General features: G+C 37.5%; 1 protein-coding gene across 4 annotated transcripts in view; it reads right to left on the reverse strand.

The window, feature by feature from the left end:
* Positions 1–18874, reverse strand: part of Sbf2 (SET binding factor 2) — a 395017-nt gene that overhangs the window by 134636 nt on the left and 241507 nt on the right. For all 4 annotated transcript variants that reach the window (XM_075971874.1, XM_075971873.1, XM_075971872.1 and 1 more), the window contains exons 14-16: positions 14397–14601; positions 13022–13131; positions 11354–11503 (exon numbers count right to left, since the gene is read on the reverse strand). In XM_075971874.1, the coding sequence (XP_075827989.1) occupies positions 11354–11503; positions 13022–13131; positions 14397–14601 (465 nt within the window). The remainder of the gene's footprint in view (positions 1–11353; positions 11504–13021; positions 13132–14396; positions 14602–18874) is intronic.

The raw sequence follows: 18874 nt of genomic DNA on the forward strand, positions 1-18874 counted from the left end.
ACCTCTGAAAAATGGTCTGTCAATTACATGAGGCCATAGCCAAAGTTGGTTGCTTCAAAGTTGCAAAATGAGACTTTGGGTAATTGCTCAGGCAGCTAATTGTCTCTGTCATATATTGTTCACTTTGGAAGCTACTTGATTGTACTTCCTGCCTGCTCAAGTAATATTATCTCCTTTCTCAGGCCTTCAATGGGGTTGAAGATCAGATAGTCGCACTTACTGACATCTTATGATCTAGCCAAGCCATTTCATATACAAGAATTAGACTCCTTAGGATAGAATGTTTATTAAGACATTTAGCATATGTTCCTTGCTTAATATTGTTTATGCTGATTGTAATTCTAATCTTATACTTGATATCTGTTCTAGAGTATATTTTTTTGTATCGTGTTTGGAACTCTCTTACTTAAACAAAAAGGGGAGGTGCTGTGGGAGCTCCTTCTGCTCCTTCAGCCAATAGCCTTTAAAATACCAGCCCACTTGGGCATGGTCTCATTTGCTTTAAAAAGCAGCAGTAGCCGTGTGCTCACTTTCTTGCTTCCAGCTCCACTTCCAGCTACTAGACTCTGTTCCTGGTGGCTCAGAGGGCTGTTGTCTAGGACAGTGATCTGTAAGTTTTCCCTTTAAATAAATAACCCTTTTATTAATCATAATTCCAAACTGGTGTGGGACTGTTTTGTGACTTACGTCTATAGATCTCTGTGAATTCAAGGCCAGTGTCTGACCTACAGAGTGAGTTCCAGGATAGTCAGGACTGTTTCATAGAGAAACCCTGTTGACTGCTCCCCCACCTCAAACAAACAAACAAAAACAAACAAACAAACAAACAAAACAAAACCATCTACAACTAAATGGTGAAGCACAGTGGAACAAGTGGTGAGTATTATAACGTCAGGATTTTTTAGTCTCTAAGTCATGTTAGGGTTGTTGGTAACCTTTCTATTGGGTACAGCATTTGCCAGCATTTGTCCCTCTTCTGGGGGAACTGAGGAATTACAGAACACACTAAAGTCTCTGGTTTAGACCAGCTTTTCACCTCAATAAATACTGCATGATTCTGACTCAATGCTTTTCTTGGTAACCAGCAGAATCCTGCATGCCAGGTCTCAGAGAACAGGCTCCTAATCCTTTCCCTAGGTTCTTAGAGAAGGCTGCAAAGGGAGACACCTTTGCCTCTAGAGCCACTATCTGAGCAGGGATATTTTTAAAATACCTTCTTGCCTTTGCTTTAGTTGTATACCTAAAACGTAAGATTTCTTTGGACCCCAAACTACTGTCTGCTTGGATGGCAAACCTGTTTAGTGATATATCCAGTCTTGGTTTTTCTTTCTGGAGACAAAGTTTCATGTTGGCCAGGCTGGCCTCAAACTTATTATGTAGCTGTCTTAGTTAGGGTTTTTATTGCTGTGATAAAATACTATAACCAAAAACAACTTGGGGAGGAAAGGGTTCATTGGCTTACACTTCTGGAACAGCACTGTTCATCACTGAAAGAAGTCAGGATAGGAACTCAAATATGGCAGTAATCTCATAGCAGGAGAGGTACTGCTTCTTGGCTTGATTCTCAAGGCTTGCTCAGTTTGTTTTCTTATAGAACCCAGGACCACCAGCATCACCTTTCCTTTTCTGAGGTACATGTAGTGAGTGGTACACACTTATAGTCTCACATGTTAAGGAAGATGGTGAGTTTGACGTCATGTGACCAATTTAAAAAAAATTTCATCTAAGAAGAACATAAACTGAGCAATGAATCATAATTTTATAGCTCTACATTTTATGTCAATGCTCTGTCTCAAATTAATCCTTATTTTCTGATGTACAGTCAGTATTCATATAGACATTTAGTTATTCCATTATTATTATTTATTATTATTATTATTATTATTTGGCTTTTGGGACAGGTTGTTCTTGTGCAGCCCTGGTTGTCCTAGAACTCATTCCATACACCATGCTAGCCTGGAACTCAGAGATCTGCCTTCCTCTACTTCCTGAATGCTCAGATTAAAGGCATGTTCCACCACCAAGCTTCCAATATTATTTGTAAAGACACAAACCCCTTCATCTCCTATTGTATCATTTCAGTGCCTTTGTGAAAATGCCATACATATGGGTCTACTTAAGATTGTTCTTTTCCACTGATCTAGCATTGATGCTTTATGTCAATACAATAGATCTTGGTTAACCCGGCTTAATATGTTTTAAAATTCTCCAATTTTGTTCTTTTATTGAGTATGCAATTTTATTTTATTTTTTAAGCCTGCAATACTTTCACAGAAATTTAAGTATCAATTTTATAACTTCTAAAAGAAGTCAGCTGTAATTTTAACTTAGATTGCATTTAATACAAAGTTCATTTATAGAGTGATAACTGACTTAATAACACCAAATATTCCACATCCCTTTAGTCTTCACTTATAATGATTACATAACTTAACGTTATCTGGTCATTTCTGTTAGTTTCATTATTTTTTAATATTTGATCTTTAGTTTATTATTTCAACTGTTACATATGTATGTTAGATAAGTAAATATAGTCTTGGGGGAGGTCTAAGTTTGTCACTGGTTAGTGTTGAAACTAATTCATATTGGATTTTGTTCATGGTTTTGGACCATCTTAAAACTATTTGTTCATGTTTTATTGAACTTGATCTGGGAAATCCTGATTGCTTAAACAGGGGGTACATTATTTATAAAAGGATGTATAATTGCTTTACTGGCAGCAAATAGTAAGGGCATGCTACTAACTGGGCATTATCTCTTATTTTCAGTGTTTCTATCTCAATGTAAAATTTTCAGGTTAAACCAGCTGTCCAAGCCGTAAAGAGACCAAGGTCTCAGTGTGGTCATAAAACCTGCTGATTCAGGTGCTGGTTGCTCTTCCAGAGAATCCAGGTTCAATTTCCAGCTCCCACTTTGGCAGCTCACTGTCTGTAACTCCAGTTCCAGGGAACCTAGCACCCTCACTGATATATACATAGAGGCAAAACACCAATGCACATAGAAATAAGTCTTTACAAAAAAACATTTTAAAAAATTCTGTTAACGCCTTTTTCCACAACCTCTCCAGCAAAGGCTATCGTTGTTTTTTATTTTAGCCATTCTGACAGGTGTAAGATGGTATCTTAAAGTTGTCTTGATTTGCATTTCCCTGATCGCTAAGGAAGTTGAGCATGACCTTAAGTGTCTTTTGGCCATTTGAACTTCTTCTGTTGATAATTCTCTGTTCAGCTCAGTGCCCCATTTCATAATTGGGTTGATTAGCCTTTTACAGTCTAGTTTCTTGAGTTCTTTATATACTTTGGAGATCAGACCTTAACTCAGGACCACGAGGGGTGCACCCACACACTGAGACAATGGGGATGTTCTATCGGGAACTCACCAAGGCCAGCTGGCCTGGGTCTGAAAGAGCATGGGATAAAACCGGACTTGCTGAACATAGTGGACAATGAGGAGTACTGAGAACTCAAGAACAATGGCAATGGGTTTTTGATCCTACTGCACGTACTGGCTTTGTGGGAGCCTAGGCAGTTTGGATGCTCACCTTACTAGACCTGGATGGAGGTGGGTGGTCCTTGGACTTCCCACAGGGCAGGGAACCCTGATTGCTCTTAGGGCTGATGAGGGAGGGGGACTTGATTGGGGGAGGGGAAAGGAAATGGGAGGCGGTGGCGGGGAGGAGGCAGAAATCTTTAATAAATCAATAAAAAAATTAAAAAAAGAAATCTAAAAAAAATTCTGTTAACGTTTAGAGTTTTGTTTGTTCTATTTGCTCTTTTTAAGAGTACAGGGGGAAATGTATTTGGAGATATTCTCTTCTTTAGAAGAACTGTATATTAAATTGTGATTTATGTTTATTGAAATTTTCTAATGTCTTTTTCTGTGTTAATGAGTTATCTCCTTATAGCATAAGTTTAATATAATGACAGAAGTGGAGAACTTCACTGGGTTTCAAATCATAATTTATTGTTAAAAGACAGTAGCTAAGATCTAGAAATAATAAAACAAGATTTAAGGTGGGGGTTCAATTCATGTTTTTTGTACCCTTGTTTCGAAAAATATGGCTGGGCATGGTGCCGCACACCTTTAATCTCAGCACTTGGAAGGCAGATGCAGGGGATCTCTGTGAGTTCAAGGCCCGGTCTACAGGGTGAGTTCCAGGACATGATGGAGGAAGGTAATTGGTTAATTAAATAAAGAAACTGCTTGCCCTGATAGGTTAGAACATAGGTGGGTGGAGTAAACAGAACAGAATGCAGGGAGGAAGAGGAAGTGAGCTCAGAGACGCCATGCTCCCCTCTCCCGGGCAGACACACGCGATGAAGCAAGCCACCAGATCAGACATGCAGAATCTTTCCTGGTAAGACTGATGCTACATAGATTATTAGAGATGGGTTGATCGGGATATGAGAATTAGCCTGTAAGGGCTAGAGTTAATGGGCCAAGCAGTGTTAAAAGAATACAGTGTCCGTGTAATTATTTCGGGGCATAAGCTAGCAGGCGGCCGGGGTGCTGGGGATGCAGCCCCACCGCTCATATTACAACAGAGTGGTGCCCAGACGTGTGGACAACTGTATCCACTGAAAGCCTGAGAAAGCTTGGGAAAGAGTAAAGCATGTTTTCTTGGTAGCAGCAATTTCTCGGGTCTTCTCTAATTGCTAGAAGCAAGCAAGCGCTCTCATCTAAGAGAGGCTTCCTGACTCAGCTTCAGCTGCAAAACCCTGCAGCTCTTAAGAGGTCCTGCCACGAAACATTTAAATGGTGTTGATAAAAGCCAACTGAATGCTTGTTTGTTTTCAGCAGTAGCAGGAAAAAAACCTGTGTTGTTCTAAAATGCTGGCTTTCTGGGCTGCCCTGCCAGGGCAAACTCTGACTGTTTGAGGCAGGAGGGCCAGTTACAGAGAGAGGACTTGAGTGTTGTCTGTTGCAGCTTGTTTGATGGCAAGGACCTTGAAACACTGTAGACTTGTGGCACTGAATGAGGCTCTGGCCGGTACCTCAGCCACAAGGTTCGAATGGCAGAAAGCTAAGGAATGGACTACATCTAGCCGGCAAAGCCACGGCTTTAGTCCTACTGATATTGCTTGGTAAATTAAAGACTCATGTGGTCAAAAAAGAGACATATACAGTAAAAGAAAGATTTAAAGAAAAAAGAAAACTTTTAAATGATTTACAGTGTGTTTAAAAATATGTGCAGGCTAAAAGTTTAAGTTCTTAAAGTAAAAAAAAAAAGGAAGAGCATTGTTCTGTGTGGTAGTACACACCTTTAATCCCAACACTTGGGAGGCAGAGGGAGATTGACCTCTGTGACTTCTAGGTGTGGTAGCACACGCCTTTAATCCCAATGCCTGGGAGGCAGAGACAGGCAGATCTCTGAGAGTTCAAGGACAGCCTGGTCTACAGAGTTATTCCAGGTCAAAGATACAGAGAACCTGTCTCAAAAAGCAAAAAATAAAAGTAAAAATAAACAATAGAGGTTAAAATAAAGTGCACAAAGATGGAAAATACACAGAAAATTTTGATACTGTATGCTATTATGCTCTCTTTGAATTGTTTGAATGCTGAGGAAGGAGCAACAGCTGCTAAAAGATATTTGTTTATGAATGCTGCTGAACTAATCCAACATAGATATTTTGAAAATGCCTTGACTTTGAAATTTGGATCTAAGGACATGATGCTTTGGAAAGAAGTTTCTTGTTTTGTTTTCACAGAGCATGAGAGTCTGTGGATTGTTTCTATTCCAATATGGTATGATGGACCACGCCCTCCTGAAGGATTTCTGTGAACACCTTCAGAAAATTGCTTTGCTCAACTGCCAAATGAGATGAAACTAGCACACAGGTTATACCATGAAAGACCTAATTAACGACGTCCCCATTCAGCAGGAAGCAAAAAAAAAAAGGAGAGAAAAAACTGTGCCCGTGTTCCCAAATGTGGTTTATAAATGTTCTTTTACATTTAAAGGGGGATATGATATAGGTATGAATAATTTGCATTTATATGGATTTTCCTTTAGTGATATAAATTTAAGGTCAATTTTGTTATGTGTATATGTATTTTTGATCTTTATTAAGGTATTGTGATTGTGTAGTTCACTTAAAAATGTAATGTATATAGGTTGTTAATAGATAATCATAATAGTCAAGTTTGTAGTCATGTTAGTTAAGATTTTCTAAATGCGCATAGATATATTTTAGATAGGCATTCTTCATATTTTTCAAAGATTATAGAATATGGCATTTTAAATGTTTTAATAACTTAGGACTTTTCATGACAATGAGACACTCTGCTTCTGGCAGCACCAATCTACTTCAAAAGGAAGATGGGCATTGAAGAGGTTCCTTATGAAGTTTGATAGCCATTTGGGCAAGAAACTGCTCTTGCCTGGACTACTGCATAAACTGGACACAAAGAACCCACTGAAAGAGGACTACTGAACTTGCCTAAAGGTGAGATGGTCTTTCGGGGTTCCTGATTCATGAAGGAGCCTGCGAGACATTCTGCAGGACACAGCAGATAGTGACTGAACTGCCTTTGAAATTTCCTGCTTCATGGAAACGTCTCTGGATACTATGGGCCTGTAGGCCGAAGATGGATGCCCCGACGGTACAGAGAAACTTTGGGTGACTGTTCAGGCAGCAAAATGTCTCTGTCATTTCTAGAGTTTTGAAAGTTGCTTATTTCTTGTTTACTTAGGTAATATTATATCCTTCTGGAGTCTTTGATGCAGTTGAAGAATATATAGATAGTTAAGTTGTTTTCCTTTGTTATGATAAAGATAAAATAGATGTAAATATTGTAATTTTTACTTGATAACTGTTTTGTTATATGTAATTTTGCTATGTTAAAGTTAAAGCCTCCCTTTTTTGTTTAAACAGAAAAAGAGGAAATGATGGAGGGAGGTCATTGGTTAATTAAATAAAGAAACTGCTTGCCCTGATAGGTTAGAACATAGGTGGGTGGAGTAAACAGAACAGAATACAGGGAGGAAGAGGAAGTGAGCTCAGAGACGCCATGCTCCCCTCTCCCGGGCAGACACACTCGATGAAGCAAGCCACCAGATCAGACATGCAGAATCTTTCCTGGTAAGACTGATGCTACATAGATTATTAGAGATGGGTTGATCGGGATATGAGAATTAGCCTGTAAGGGCTAGAGTTAATGGGCCACGATTGTTTAAAATAATACAGTGTCCGTGTAATTATTTCGGGGCAAAAGCTAGCAGGCGGCCGGGGTGCTGGGGATGTAGCCCCGCTGCTCATATTACAACAAGGACAGCCAAAGATACACAGAGAAATCCTGTCTTGAAAAACCAAAGAAAGAAAAGAAAAAACATATGATCCATTTTTTGAAATGAGATGTTTTGTAGAAATTAATTATATTCTGTATAAAACAGTATTGTGAAAAATTATTTTGGCTTTGAATGAGCCTAATAAAGTAGTTGTTTTGCAGTACTGATGTTCCTTTTGGTTTTCCCTTGAGGGCAAGAGAGAAACTAACTTCTAGGTCATAAAAATAAAGATTACTAAGTGTTTGAATCACTAACTAAGAATTAGTTCATTTAGTTAACATTTCTTTCTTAAAATATCAACACAGATGTTTGGCCTGCTAATAAATTCTATGCTTTTGAAAAGAATATTAATAATGTCATATTAAATCCCTTGTGCAATTCCAACAGAGACACAAATAAACCCAGGTTGTAAAGAACTCATTCAAATAAGGATAATATATGGAGACCCATTTATAACCAGAAAGAATGCTTATACAATGGCAAATAATGGTAGGAGCAGTGATGGGCGCGGGGACTATGCTTACATGCACCTGAAACGCTGATTTAGCTAAATAAGGTGATTTGAAAGAAACAAAAATTGTGTTGTACTTTTTATTTCTCAGAAAGATTAATATTCAAAGAAGAAAAAACTATAGCACAGCTTCCTATAGATCTGTAAATGACATGTGTTAAGATTAAGTTTAGACAAGACCTTTAAAACATAATCTTAAAATGTGAAACTTAAAGTTTTAAAACTTTGGCTCATGGACAGCATAGAAAATATTGATAGACAAAACTTTCAATACAGTTTATGTAGCTTTAATATCAGTTATTAGGAAGTTGGGAAACTGTCTATTTAGGGCTTCTGAACATCTTGTCAAACTTACTTCTTTGGTCTGTCATTTATGAATAGAAAAAATTACTATAACAATGTAACAAAGAATATATGGGCCTTTGAAGAGAAAATTTAGTATGATTTATTATTTTCATAAGGGTTCACAAAGTTTACTTTCTAAAAATAATTTTTTAATTATAAAAGATATGCTCTTATTTAATTATTATGTGTGCGATAATTTAAATTTAAACTACTTTATTAGGATTTAAATTATAAGCCAAAACTATTAGAATCCATACCAGAAAAACCAACCATTAAAGACTTAGTGTAAATATCTTTCCAGACTTATAATCAACTATATTGCACATGTACGTAATTACAGATCAATAAAGAATCACATATCTACTTTATATAATTACCTTTTACCCTACCTGTAATATATAACTTAAGTGTTTCCATACCAGTTTATATGTGGAGTGATATGTTTCTACTTCAAGTTGAACAATCTTCCAAAGAGACCACTATTAAATAAATCAATATAAAAATAGCAACTATTTAGTGGGTTTTGAAATTCCACAGGGCTTCCTGCAAGTAAAGAGGCATTCTATCACTAAACTAGAGCCCCATTTCCACAGCCATATCTTGACGTTTTCTTTGTGGTTTTTCCACCTACGTTAATGCTACTAAGTTAAACATTTCTAGATACTATACGCTTTTGACTTTTTATGTGGAAACGTATTGTAATTAAGTTGTCTTAAGAGTCAATCATATTGTTATTTGTTCATTTTCTTTGCCGAATAATGGTCTACAGAAAAAAAATTTAAGTATTTATATATTCATTCCATTACTGACAAGTTTCAGTTTTCCTGTTAAGATCTACTTCGTTTTTAGTTATATGTCTCTGGTGGGGTATAAAATGGATGTGTGAGTATAGGTGCTCTCAGAATACAGAAGAGATGAGCTGGAGTTAAAGGTGGTTTTGAACCACCTGATGTTGGTGCTAAGAGCCCAACTCCAGTCCTCTCCATAAGCAGTGTGTGTGTGCTAATAACCACTGAGCCATCTTTCCAGGTCCAAGCTTGTCTATGATTTTAAAAATGCCACAACAGACAGTTTTGGACGGGAATTCTAGTAGAATTACTATATCTAGGATAAACATTAGAATCAAATAGTTGTTTTTACTATATCTAGTGTAAACATTAGGATGAAGTTGTTTTATAGAAGTACTTTGACCCTGAAGAAATCACTGTAGCAAACAGTGATTGTTCTCTATTATCTATCGCTCTTTTCCTAAAGAAGCTTTACAGCCTTTGCAGGATTTTGGTCACAAGATGGCCCTGGCACACCTGGAGCATCTTGCATTATTAGGTACTGCAAACAGTATACAATAAGGACTAAAGCTGCAGGGGTGTGATGTTTCCTTTATGAAACATACAGATTAGATTAGATTAGAGGTTTTGGTATGAGGAATTTGTTTTACACCCCCCCCCCCCAAAGAACTTTTGTGTTAAAGATCAATAAATATGCTTCTGCTCAGCTATCTGAGGTTCATTCAGGAAGGCTAAACCTCCCTGCTGCCACAGGACTGAATTACTTCTGGAGTGACCCTCTTTCTTTAATTGTTCCATGTAACTCAGAATACTGATACACATCTCTTATATAGGCAAGAGAATATCTAATGGAATATTTGGGTTTTAGAATATGATTCACATGCAGCTTTACAAGTGATGGGGGAGAGTCTTCTGTTTTGTGTTAATTTTATTGGTTAAATAAAGAGACTGCCTTGGCCCTTTAATAGGACATAAAATTAGGTAGGCAGAGTAAACAGAACAGAATGCTGGGAGAAAGAAGCTGAGTCAAGGAGTCGCCATGATTCTCCTACCGGATACAGACACAGGTTAAGATCTTCCCTGGTAAGACACCTCGTGGTGTTACAGGGATATTAGAAATGGGTTAGATCGATATGTAAGAGCTAGCCAATAAGAGGCTGGAACTAATGGGCCAGGCAGTGTTTAAAAGAATACAATTTCCATGTAATTATTTCGGGTAAAGCTAGCAGGGCGGGCGGCCGGTTGCCGGGGTCACAGCCCTGCCGCTCCTAACACAACATACAAGACAGTGACAAAATATCTTATTAATTATAACTTACAAAATTTCTTTTTTTATCCAGGTGGTGGTGGCGCACTCCTTTAATCCCAGCACTCCGGAGGCAGAGGCAGACAAATCTCTGTGGGTTCGAGACCAGCCTGGTCTACAAGAGCTAGTTCCAGGCCAGGCTCCAAAGCTACAGAGAAACCCTGTCTTCACACAAGTATATATTGCATGTTAAGTATATTCCCCTAGGCTATTTTCTTTTCATGCCTCTTCCCTTCCTCTTAGACCCTTATGTTCCCCTAAACAGTATCATTTCTAATTTCTTATTATATATACAGACATAAGTTTATATAAAATCTAGGAAAACAAAAATGAGAGAATATATATATATTTGCCTTTATGAGAGTAGTTTATTGTAAAATATGATTATAAATGATTGGGATCCTTTTCCGAAAGTTTTTTCATAGGCTGATATGGTGAAATGTTTCTCTGTGCTTTGTCTTCTATTAAGTTTCAGAGTTAAAGACAGGGATCTACTTTTATTCTTGTACATGTGGATATCTAGCCTTCCCAGAATCATTCGTCGAAGAGGCAGCTTTACCTACAATGTACATTTTTTGCATCTTTGTCAAAAATCAGATGGCAATATCTGAATTTATATGTGGTTATGCATATTTAAAGAGAACAGGATGACAACCAACAAGGAACCCAGATTGTTTTTTCTAATTTGAGCCTTCATTATTTTGTAGGAATGCAATTTCTGTAAGATCATATACCTATTCTGAAGTCCATAGGAGGCTGTTTCTTATAATTCATTCTTTTATCATTGAGTTATTTATCATTAACTGTTGTTTGCTTTAACAGTACAACTAAAAACTCACTGAGGAGTCACATGACTATAGGATTTGGTAATATATGACTCTATGTCTTTAAGATATGAAATCAGTATAGATCATAGTACTTGTCAAGAGAAACAAAGAAAGAACAAAGAACCGAGCATTTACATCAATTAGTGAGCAAGTGATTCAGTGGATATGACATCTTCATTAGCTATAGCAGCCTCAAGACATTGATATTTCAGTAATTAATACATCTAGAGAAAAGATGTCAAAATAATATCTAATCTAAAAAAATAATCTAAAATCACTCAAGATTACCTGCAGAGTACAATTCATCATCCTTATTATGTAGTCAAACTGCTGATGATCCAATATCGCCCGGTTCTGCTGGACATGCAAACCCAATTCCTCAGTGAGACACTGTCTTGCTGCTTTTCCTTTAAGGGCCCTCAAGGCAGCAGGAAGGGTCTGAGGACAAGAGAATTCCAAGTGACCAAATGCACTTTAAAGCAACCACACTGAAAAGTAAAGTACATTCTGTCAAGTAATTAACAAAGTTACTAGAAGTGAATTCTTAGGGAACAGGTGATGATTAACTGCTAATACCAATTGTAAAACACATTTGTAATTATATGTTCATATGTTAAGACACACCAAGAAAAACAAGTACAGGTAGTTTATAATATAGATTGAGAAAACATGAAATTCACTCCCTACTCTCCAGACTTGATACAACTTTAGTGGTCAAATAGACTGCTGCTTAGACCATGACTCAAAACTATAGACATTTAGATACCTTTAGATATATGCATTAAAGCCTTCATTGTATGAATATTCAGAAATGGCTCCTCTAATTCACCATATAAAGCCTGTTCATTCACATATAGTAATAAAGAGCTTATTTAATTTGGGAAACCTAAAAGAACAGGAAGTACAATAAGCAAGAAAAGAAAAAGTATTAGAGCAGGAGGGTCTAACAACATGAGAAGCAGATAAAAAAACAACATACAAAGCCTAGTATGATGGCATCACCTGTATTCAGAGACTGAGGCAAGAGGATCAGTAAAACAAGGCCAATCTAGACTACTACACAGTGAGATTTTCTCAAAAATCTAAAACCAAAACAAACCAAAGTAAGAAAGAAATAGCATGCAAGCTGAAGACAGAGAAACAATAGGAAACCTGCTACATTTGGAAATATAAATATGCAAACAAAATCAATAAACAAATAACCAAAATAAAACCCATGAAAAAGTGAGGGATGATGGGTTATTCAGTAAAGCAGCAAGTAACTGTTCATGTTTACCAATCCCCTGTAGCAGATGTTCAGAACTGTGATCATAAGGCACCAAAAAAGGCTATGTTATGCTCAGCATGTACCATTGAAGAAGGCAAGAAAACCCAAAGAGACACATTTAAATTGTAATACCAGTTTCTAGTATGCACTAGACAATTTAACTAGATTCCTTGCAAAAATAAAAGAAATTATATTAAAATTAAGTATGTGGGAAAAAAAGTCTAAAGAATCATGCTTTAAAATTGGAGAAAAAGTGGCTGGAGAGATAGCTAGGCTATTAAGAGTGTGTATTGCTTTTGCAGAAGATACAAGTTAACTTCCCAGCATTCACATCAAGTGATTCATCACACTGTAACTCTGGGGGGCGGGGTTCTGATGCCATGGCCTCTGCAGTCACCTGCACTATTCGCGTATATACAGTGCTCTCTCTTTCTCTCTCTTTCTCTCTCTTTCACACACACACACACACACAATTTAAAATAATAACATTAAAGCTTTATAACAACTAGAGAGAATAAACAACTACCAAATTCTCTTGTAGCCACAGGCTTGAACTATAGTCTTAAATTTGGAATACTATTCATTTAAAATGGCTTAAAGAGACAAAAGAGTAGAGAACAGACCATTTGCCAACTTTGAAATGTAATTCTAAAAGGAAAGTATTAAATAGGAAAATATTATTTTATTACCTTCTCAGTCTCCAAAGTTTTATTTTCAAATATGAATGAGATGCAGTTTCTAACAACTTCCAGTCTCTGTGCACTATTGAAAACTGTTATCACTTTATCCATTATCGAAACTAGTGGAGGGATATAAAGAAAACACAAATAAATTAAAACTATAGTCTTAAAGGATACAATTTAGTTCACATTTTATAACAATGAAGAGGTAAATTAACTAGTACAACACTCGCAAATATATACTCATTCAACAAATCAACTTCAAGATACACCCAGAATGCTAAGCTAGGGCTAGGATGGGAAACGGCGTCACAATCACGAGATTTTAATACATCTCCCTAAGCTGCTAGAGAAGAAGAGACAAGGTTCAGTAAGTAAAGACAGTCTACAGCCCCGCCTCTTCCCCTGGGTCCCATATTGAACTTGAGTTAAAAGAGGAGAGTCTGGTCTCAAAATGGAGGGCCACGATTCAAAGGAACCAGGACAGTTGAGGAAGCTGTTTACTGGTGGTCTGGGCTTTGAAGCTACAGATGATAGCTTAAGGGAACATTTTGAGAAATGGGGCACACTTACAGACTGTGAGGTAATGAGAGATTACCCATACAAAATGTTCCAGCGGCTTTGTTTTTGTGACCTACTGTTGTGTCGAAGAGGTGGATGCTGCAATGTATGCTTGGCCACGCATGTTGATGGGCGTGTGGTGGAACCAAAAGAATCTTTTCTAGCCTAGTACCCATTCAACAGTGAAGAATGTAGAGAAGAATATAGTCTGAAAGACCACTTTGAAAGGTATGGCAAGATTGAAACCATAGAAATTATGTAAGAAAAAAGAGGATTTGCTTTGGAAATTTTAATGATCATGATACAATTGATAAAATTATTGTTCTGAAACACCACACTATTAGTGGCATTTATTGTGAAGTGAAAAAGGCCCTTTTTAAAGAAAAGACGCGGGATCACAGAGAGGTTATGGAGGTGGATCTGGCAACTTTATAGGTCATAGAGGAAACTTTTGGGGTAGTGGAGATAATTTGGTTGTAGTGGAAACTTTGGTGTTAGAGGAGGCTATGGTGGTGGAGGCAGTGGAAGCAGAGGTAGTTATGGAGGTGGTGATGGTAGATATATGGACTTGGAGGTGATGGTGGTTATGGTTATAGCTTGTCTCTGCTGTCACAGTTTTGAGAGAGTCTCATTGTCTAGTCTAGGTGTTGTACTCCCTATATAGCCAAGTCCGGCATAGAACTTAGAACAATCATGCTTTAGCCTCCCAAGTGCTGGAGCTATAGAAATGTACACCACCCCCTTTCATAAAAGGCTTATTTTTAAAATGAGCAAACACATATACACACACATACACACACACACATACACACACAATACATACCAACAGGTGGACCTGCTGGCACCACACATTTCTTTTCTATTCGTGTGGCAGGAGGTGCATTCTGGTTCTTAGCAAGATTTTCTTGTATTAGTTCCTGAACCCGGGCTTCATTAATCTTCGGGAAAGGAAGAATATGAACTCTCAAGTGGGATCCTTCTGTTGGGCGTGGAACTTTCTGGAATGCCATATGAGGGTTTGGATTCTCCTGCAGCACAAATAAAAGTATCAAAGTTAACATATTTAACATGACAGTGGAAAACAGGAAGAAGAGAACAGAAGAGCATAAAGGGCCACCTGAAACCAGGTGATTACACATACATATACATACCAATGCATATAGAATACCACAATCTTTTTCCAGGATCTTCCAGCAGCATCTGAGACAGTTGGTCTTCTTCTTCCATGAATATGTCCCTTGCCTGGATTTTAGATCTGATTGCATCTCCTCACTTAATTATATGAATACCTCAATCCCTGGGCCTTCACTTTATCAACCTTTGAGATCAGTTCCAGTATTTTATCTTTTAATCAAAAGGACATCAATGAGTCAATGTTCTTTTGGGGCAGGTTGTTCTTATTTTTGGTCTTGGTTTTTTTTTTTTTTTTTTTTTTTTTTTTTTTTTTTTGAGACAGGGTTTCTCTGTGTAGTGCTGGCTGTCCTAGAACTCACTTATAGATCAAGCTAGCTTTGAACTCATAGATCTGCCTGTCTGTGCCTCCCAAGTGCTGGGATTAAAGGTAAGTGCCACCACTGTCTGGCTTGATGCAATGTTCTTAATTTGAGTGTTCTCCAATTCTATAGTCTTCTACTTAACTATCTATACAAAATATTTCCACTAAAATTTAAAGTAACATCTTCAATTTGGGTCTAAAATGTAGTCTATAAACTCAGTCTTGATCACTGTAGTGAATAGCATATGTGTCTTTTCCCAATCATTCCTGTGGAAAGATTAGTCATCTTCTAATCCCCTTTGCTAACATATAATTACCAATCATCTTGTGGCCCTCACCTTCAGAGTACATTTACCATCTGCCTACTTCTCAGTTTAGTTTAAGCCAGCAGCTCTTCAACTATTCAGTACATTTGGTCTCCTCGGTTCTGCCCTTCTTAGTCTTTCAGCAGTGAAGACATTGGTCTTATTAAAAGCATGACAACTTACCCACAACCTTGTTCAGTTAAGTGGCCTCCTTATCAGAGTAAAACCCAAAATTATTTTTGTTTGTTTGTTTATTTTTTTATTTTATTTCTTTTTAGTTGTTGAAAAAATTTCCGCCTCCTCCCCATATTGCATTTCCCTCCTCCTCCTCCCACACATCGCCCCTCCCCCCACTCTTTTCCCCCTCTCCCCACTCCATTCCCCCTCCCTCTTGAGACTGTTGGTTTTTACTGTGTGTTCCAGGCTATCTGTCTAGAGAGCCCCAAGGGATTCTCTCCTGTCTCCACTTTATTTACTTACTTACTTATTTATTTATTTAAGATTTCTGTCTTTTCCCCGCCACTGCCTCCCATTTCCCTCCCCCTCCCCCAATCAAGTCCCCCTCCCTCATCAGCCCAAAGAACAATCAGGGTTCCCTGCCCTGTGGGAAGTCCAAGGACCACCCACCTCCATCCAGGTCTAGTAAGGTGAGCATCCAAACTGCCTAGGCTCCCACAAAGCCAGTACGTGCAGTAGGATCAAAACCCAGTGCCCTTGTTCTTGAGTTCTCAGTAGTCCTCATTGTCCTCTATGTTCAACGAGTCTGAAAACCCAAAATTATTAACGACATTGCAAGATCTAGTCTTTCTATGCTACTATATGCTATATCCATTTGAATCAGGCTCACAGGCTTTCTGTTCCTGCCTCAAGTCCTTGGAACACACTGTTCCCTTGGTCTAAAATACTTCTCCATTTCCTCTGAATTTGCATTTCTTATGGACATTCTTTCTGGATACTTTACCAAAATTATATTTTTCCCTCAATAATCCATTATCTTTCTTACATGTTTTCTCTTTAGTATGTAAAATATTTCCACATAGTATGAATTTTATATTATTTAGCCTTGTCTTACTAAAATAAAACACCACAAAAGCAGATGTCTTGTTTGATTAAAAAGTTATGTTTTAATTAAAAAAATTTAAACTATTTTATATTGCTTTGTGTATTTGCATGTGTGTTTCTGTGTGCAGATGCACACATGCATACAGGTGCCTACAGAGGCCAGAGGAGGGCACTGACTGTCCTGGAGCTGGAGTTCTAGGTATATGAGACTTGTCTAATGTGGGTGCTGGAAATTGAACTCCAGTCCTTTACAAGACCTCAGGGCCATTTCTCCAGCCCCATATTAAAGAGTTGGGTTTGCTGTTTTGCTGCTGCTGTTGTTTTTTGTTCTGTTTATTTGTCCTGTTCTATATACCTGTTGTAGAAAAAAACTGAGAGGCATGCAGAAGGTACTTCCCACTGCATCCTAACAAGTGGGAAACAATGACACATATCAGAAGTATAATAATTTAATTATTTTAAAGTTTTTGGTGCAGGAGATTGAACTCAGGACTTTCTATATGCTACCCCTGAGCAACACTCATTAACTACCAGCTAATTAGTATTAACTACCAGCTAATATTTTCAAATATTCTAGGGCCAGCATGAAACTTTATCTAGCATCAAATAAAGGAGGATTCTATTTCAAACCCTGAGCACTGTGGAATTTATGTGTTCTCTAAAGTTCTCTAGGGAAGGGTGCTTTACAACCTTTCTTAGACCAATTCTTGCATTTATTATCCTTCTGCCACCAGAAAATTCCTTATTTCCACTGAACCTATGCTATTCATGGTGTAGACTAAACTCATGAGTATCCTATAACAAGCTCTTGTCAGTTAAAAATGGTCAACTGTCACCATCTATTAAAACTGCTCCCCCAAATTCTTTTAGGTTATGTAGCAGAGCCAAAAAAGAAAAAGGTGGATCAGGGCAGAGGATACAGTTAGCATTTCTCAAAACACAATTGAAATAAGACTGCTTCGTCAGCCAAAGCACCATATTTTAGTTCTTGTACTGCTCAACATGTGATGCTAAATAAATAAATTTATGTAAGATAATCAAGCTTATGCTACAAATTTCCTTGAAAATGCAAAATTGTGTATATTTAGGGTTTTTTTTTCCTAAAATTTTGCCTGGAATTAGTAAAACATCACTTATCTGTATTCTCTGTAATTTCTTTCTTCAAAAAATAGTACACTTGTTTGCTTTTATCTATTCATACATTCTCAGAATATTTAATTTATAATTTTTAAAAATATAGTGGAAATAGGTTTCCAGGGTGGAGAGGTAATGACTTATTTTTGTAGCAATTTTAAAAACCTTCTGAATTCTATTTCAAATGAAGTAAATAATAGTAATCATGACAACTCTTAAAGATACTCTTGTATATGTGTATATATGTCTATGTTCATAGGTGTGTCTGTGTGGGGGTACACCAAAGGAGTGTGTGTAGAGGTCTGAGCAAAGTTTTGGTTGCTGGTTCTTACATCTTGTTTGAGATAGGGTTTCTTTGTTCACTACTATGTAGGTTGGCTTGCAAGCTTCTGGCATTTCTCACGTGTCTACATTCCAGCTCCTTACAGATGTACACGGAAATGCATTATGGACTTGGACATCACTGTGTCTTGTTTTTACATGAGCTCTGGGGATCTGAACTCAGACTGTCAGGTTTGCATGAGAAGGGCTTTGCCCACTGAGCCATATCCCTGGCCTCCTCATTTTAACAACTTTTAAAACATTTTTACAAACTTTTGAAATATTGCAAGTATCTCTGAGTTACATCTTAATTTTTTTTTAGCATCTCTATGACCTGCTGTACTAACAATGACTTAAGGTCGTTCAGAAAAACAAAGGGTACATAGCACTTCTAGTTAAAATCTATACTTCGGCATGTTTATTTTTATAGGAAAGAACAAAGACCCATAAAAAGATAAGGAAATTCAGAACAGTATAGTTTGGATCTATATGCCATCCAGTGGCTATTATGCTAGGTTCTGTCACCAGCCATTGGTGCTATGAGGAGTGCTAAAATCTTTATGAGTTAGAGCCCAGTGGAAAGAAGTTACATTACAGGGTGTGCACCCTTGATGGGGATAATGGCCCTTCAGCCACTTCATGTCTGTTTTCGAGCCACAGTGAGATGAACAGCCTCTTCCACCTTGTACACTAGTCTTGACAACTATGTCATCAAAGCCCAAAACATCAGGGTCTAGAAGCTATTGTTTAAATCTTTGAACCACAGAATCAACATTCATCTTTCCTCCTTGTAAGTTCATTGTCTCAGGTATTTTGTCCCAGTAAGAGAGAGCTGATAGACAGAGAAAATGAGTGAGTCAAAGTTTCTAAACTTGTGACTCTTTGTGAAGGATCAAATAGACAAAGTGAACAGACAGCCCAGAAACAGGATTAGATATGAACTATGGCAATACTAGGTACATGATTTTGTATACCATGTATTAA

Source organism: Microtus pennsylvanicus, chromosome 5 (assembly GCF_037038515.1).
Source record: "Microtus pennsylvanicus isolate mMicPen1 chromosome 5, mMicPen1.hap1, whole genome shotgun sequence".
NCBI lineage: Eukaryota > Metazoa > Chordata > Mammalia > Rodentia > Cricetidae > Microtus > Microtus pennsylvanicus.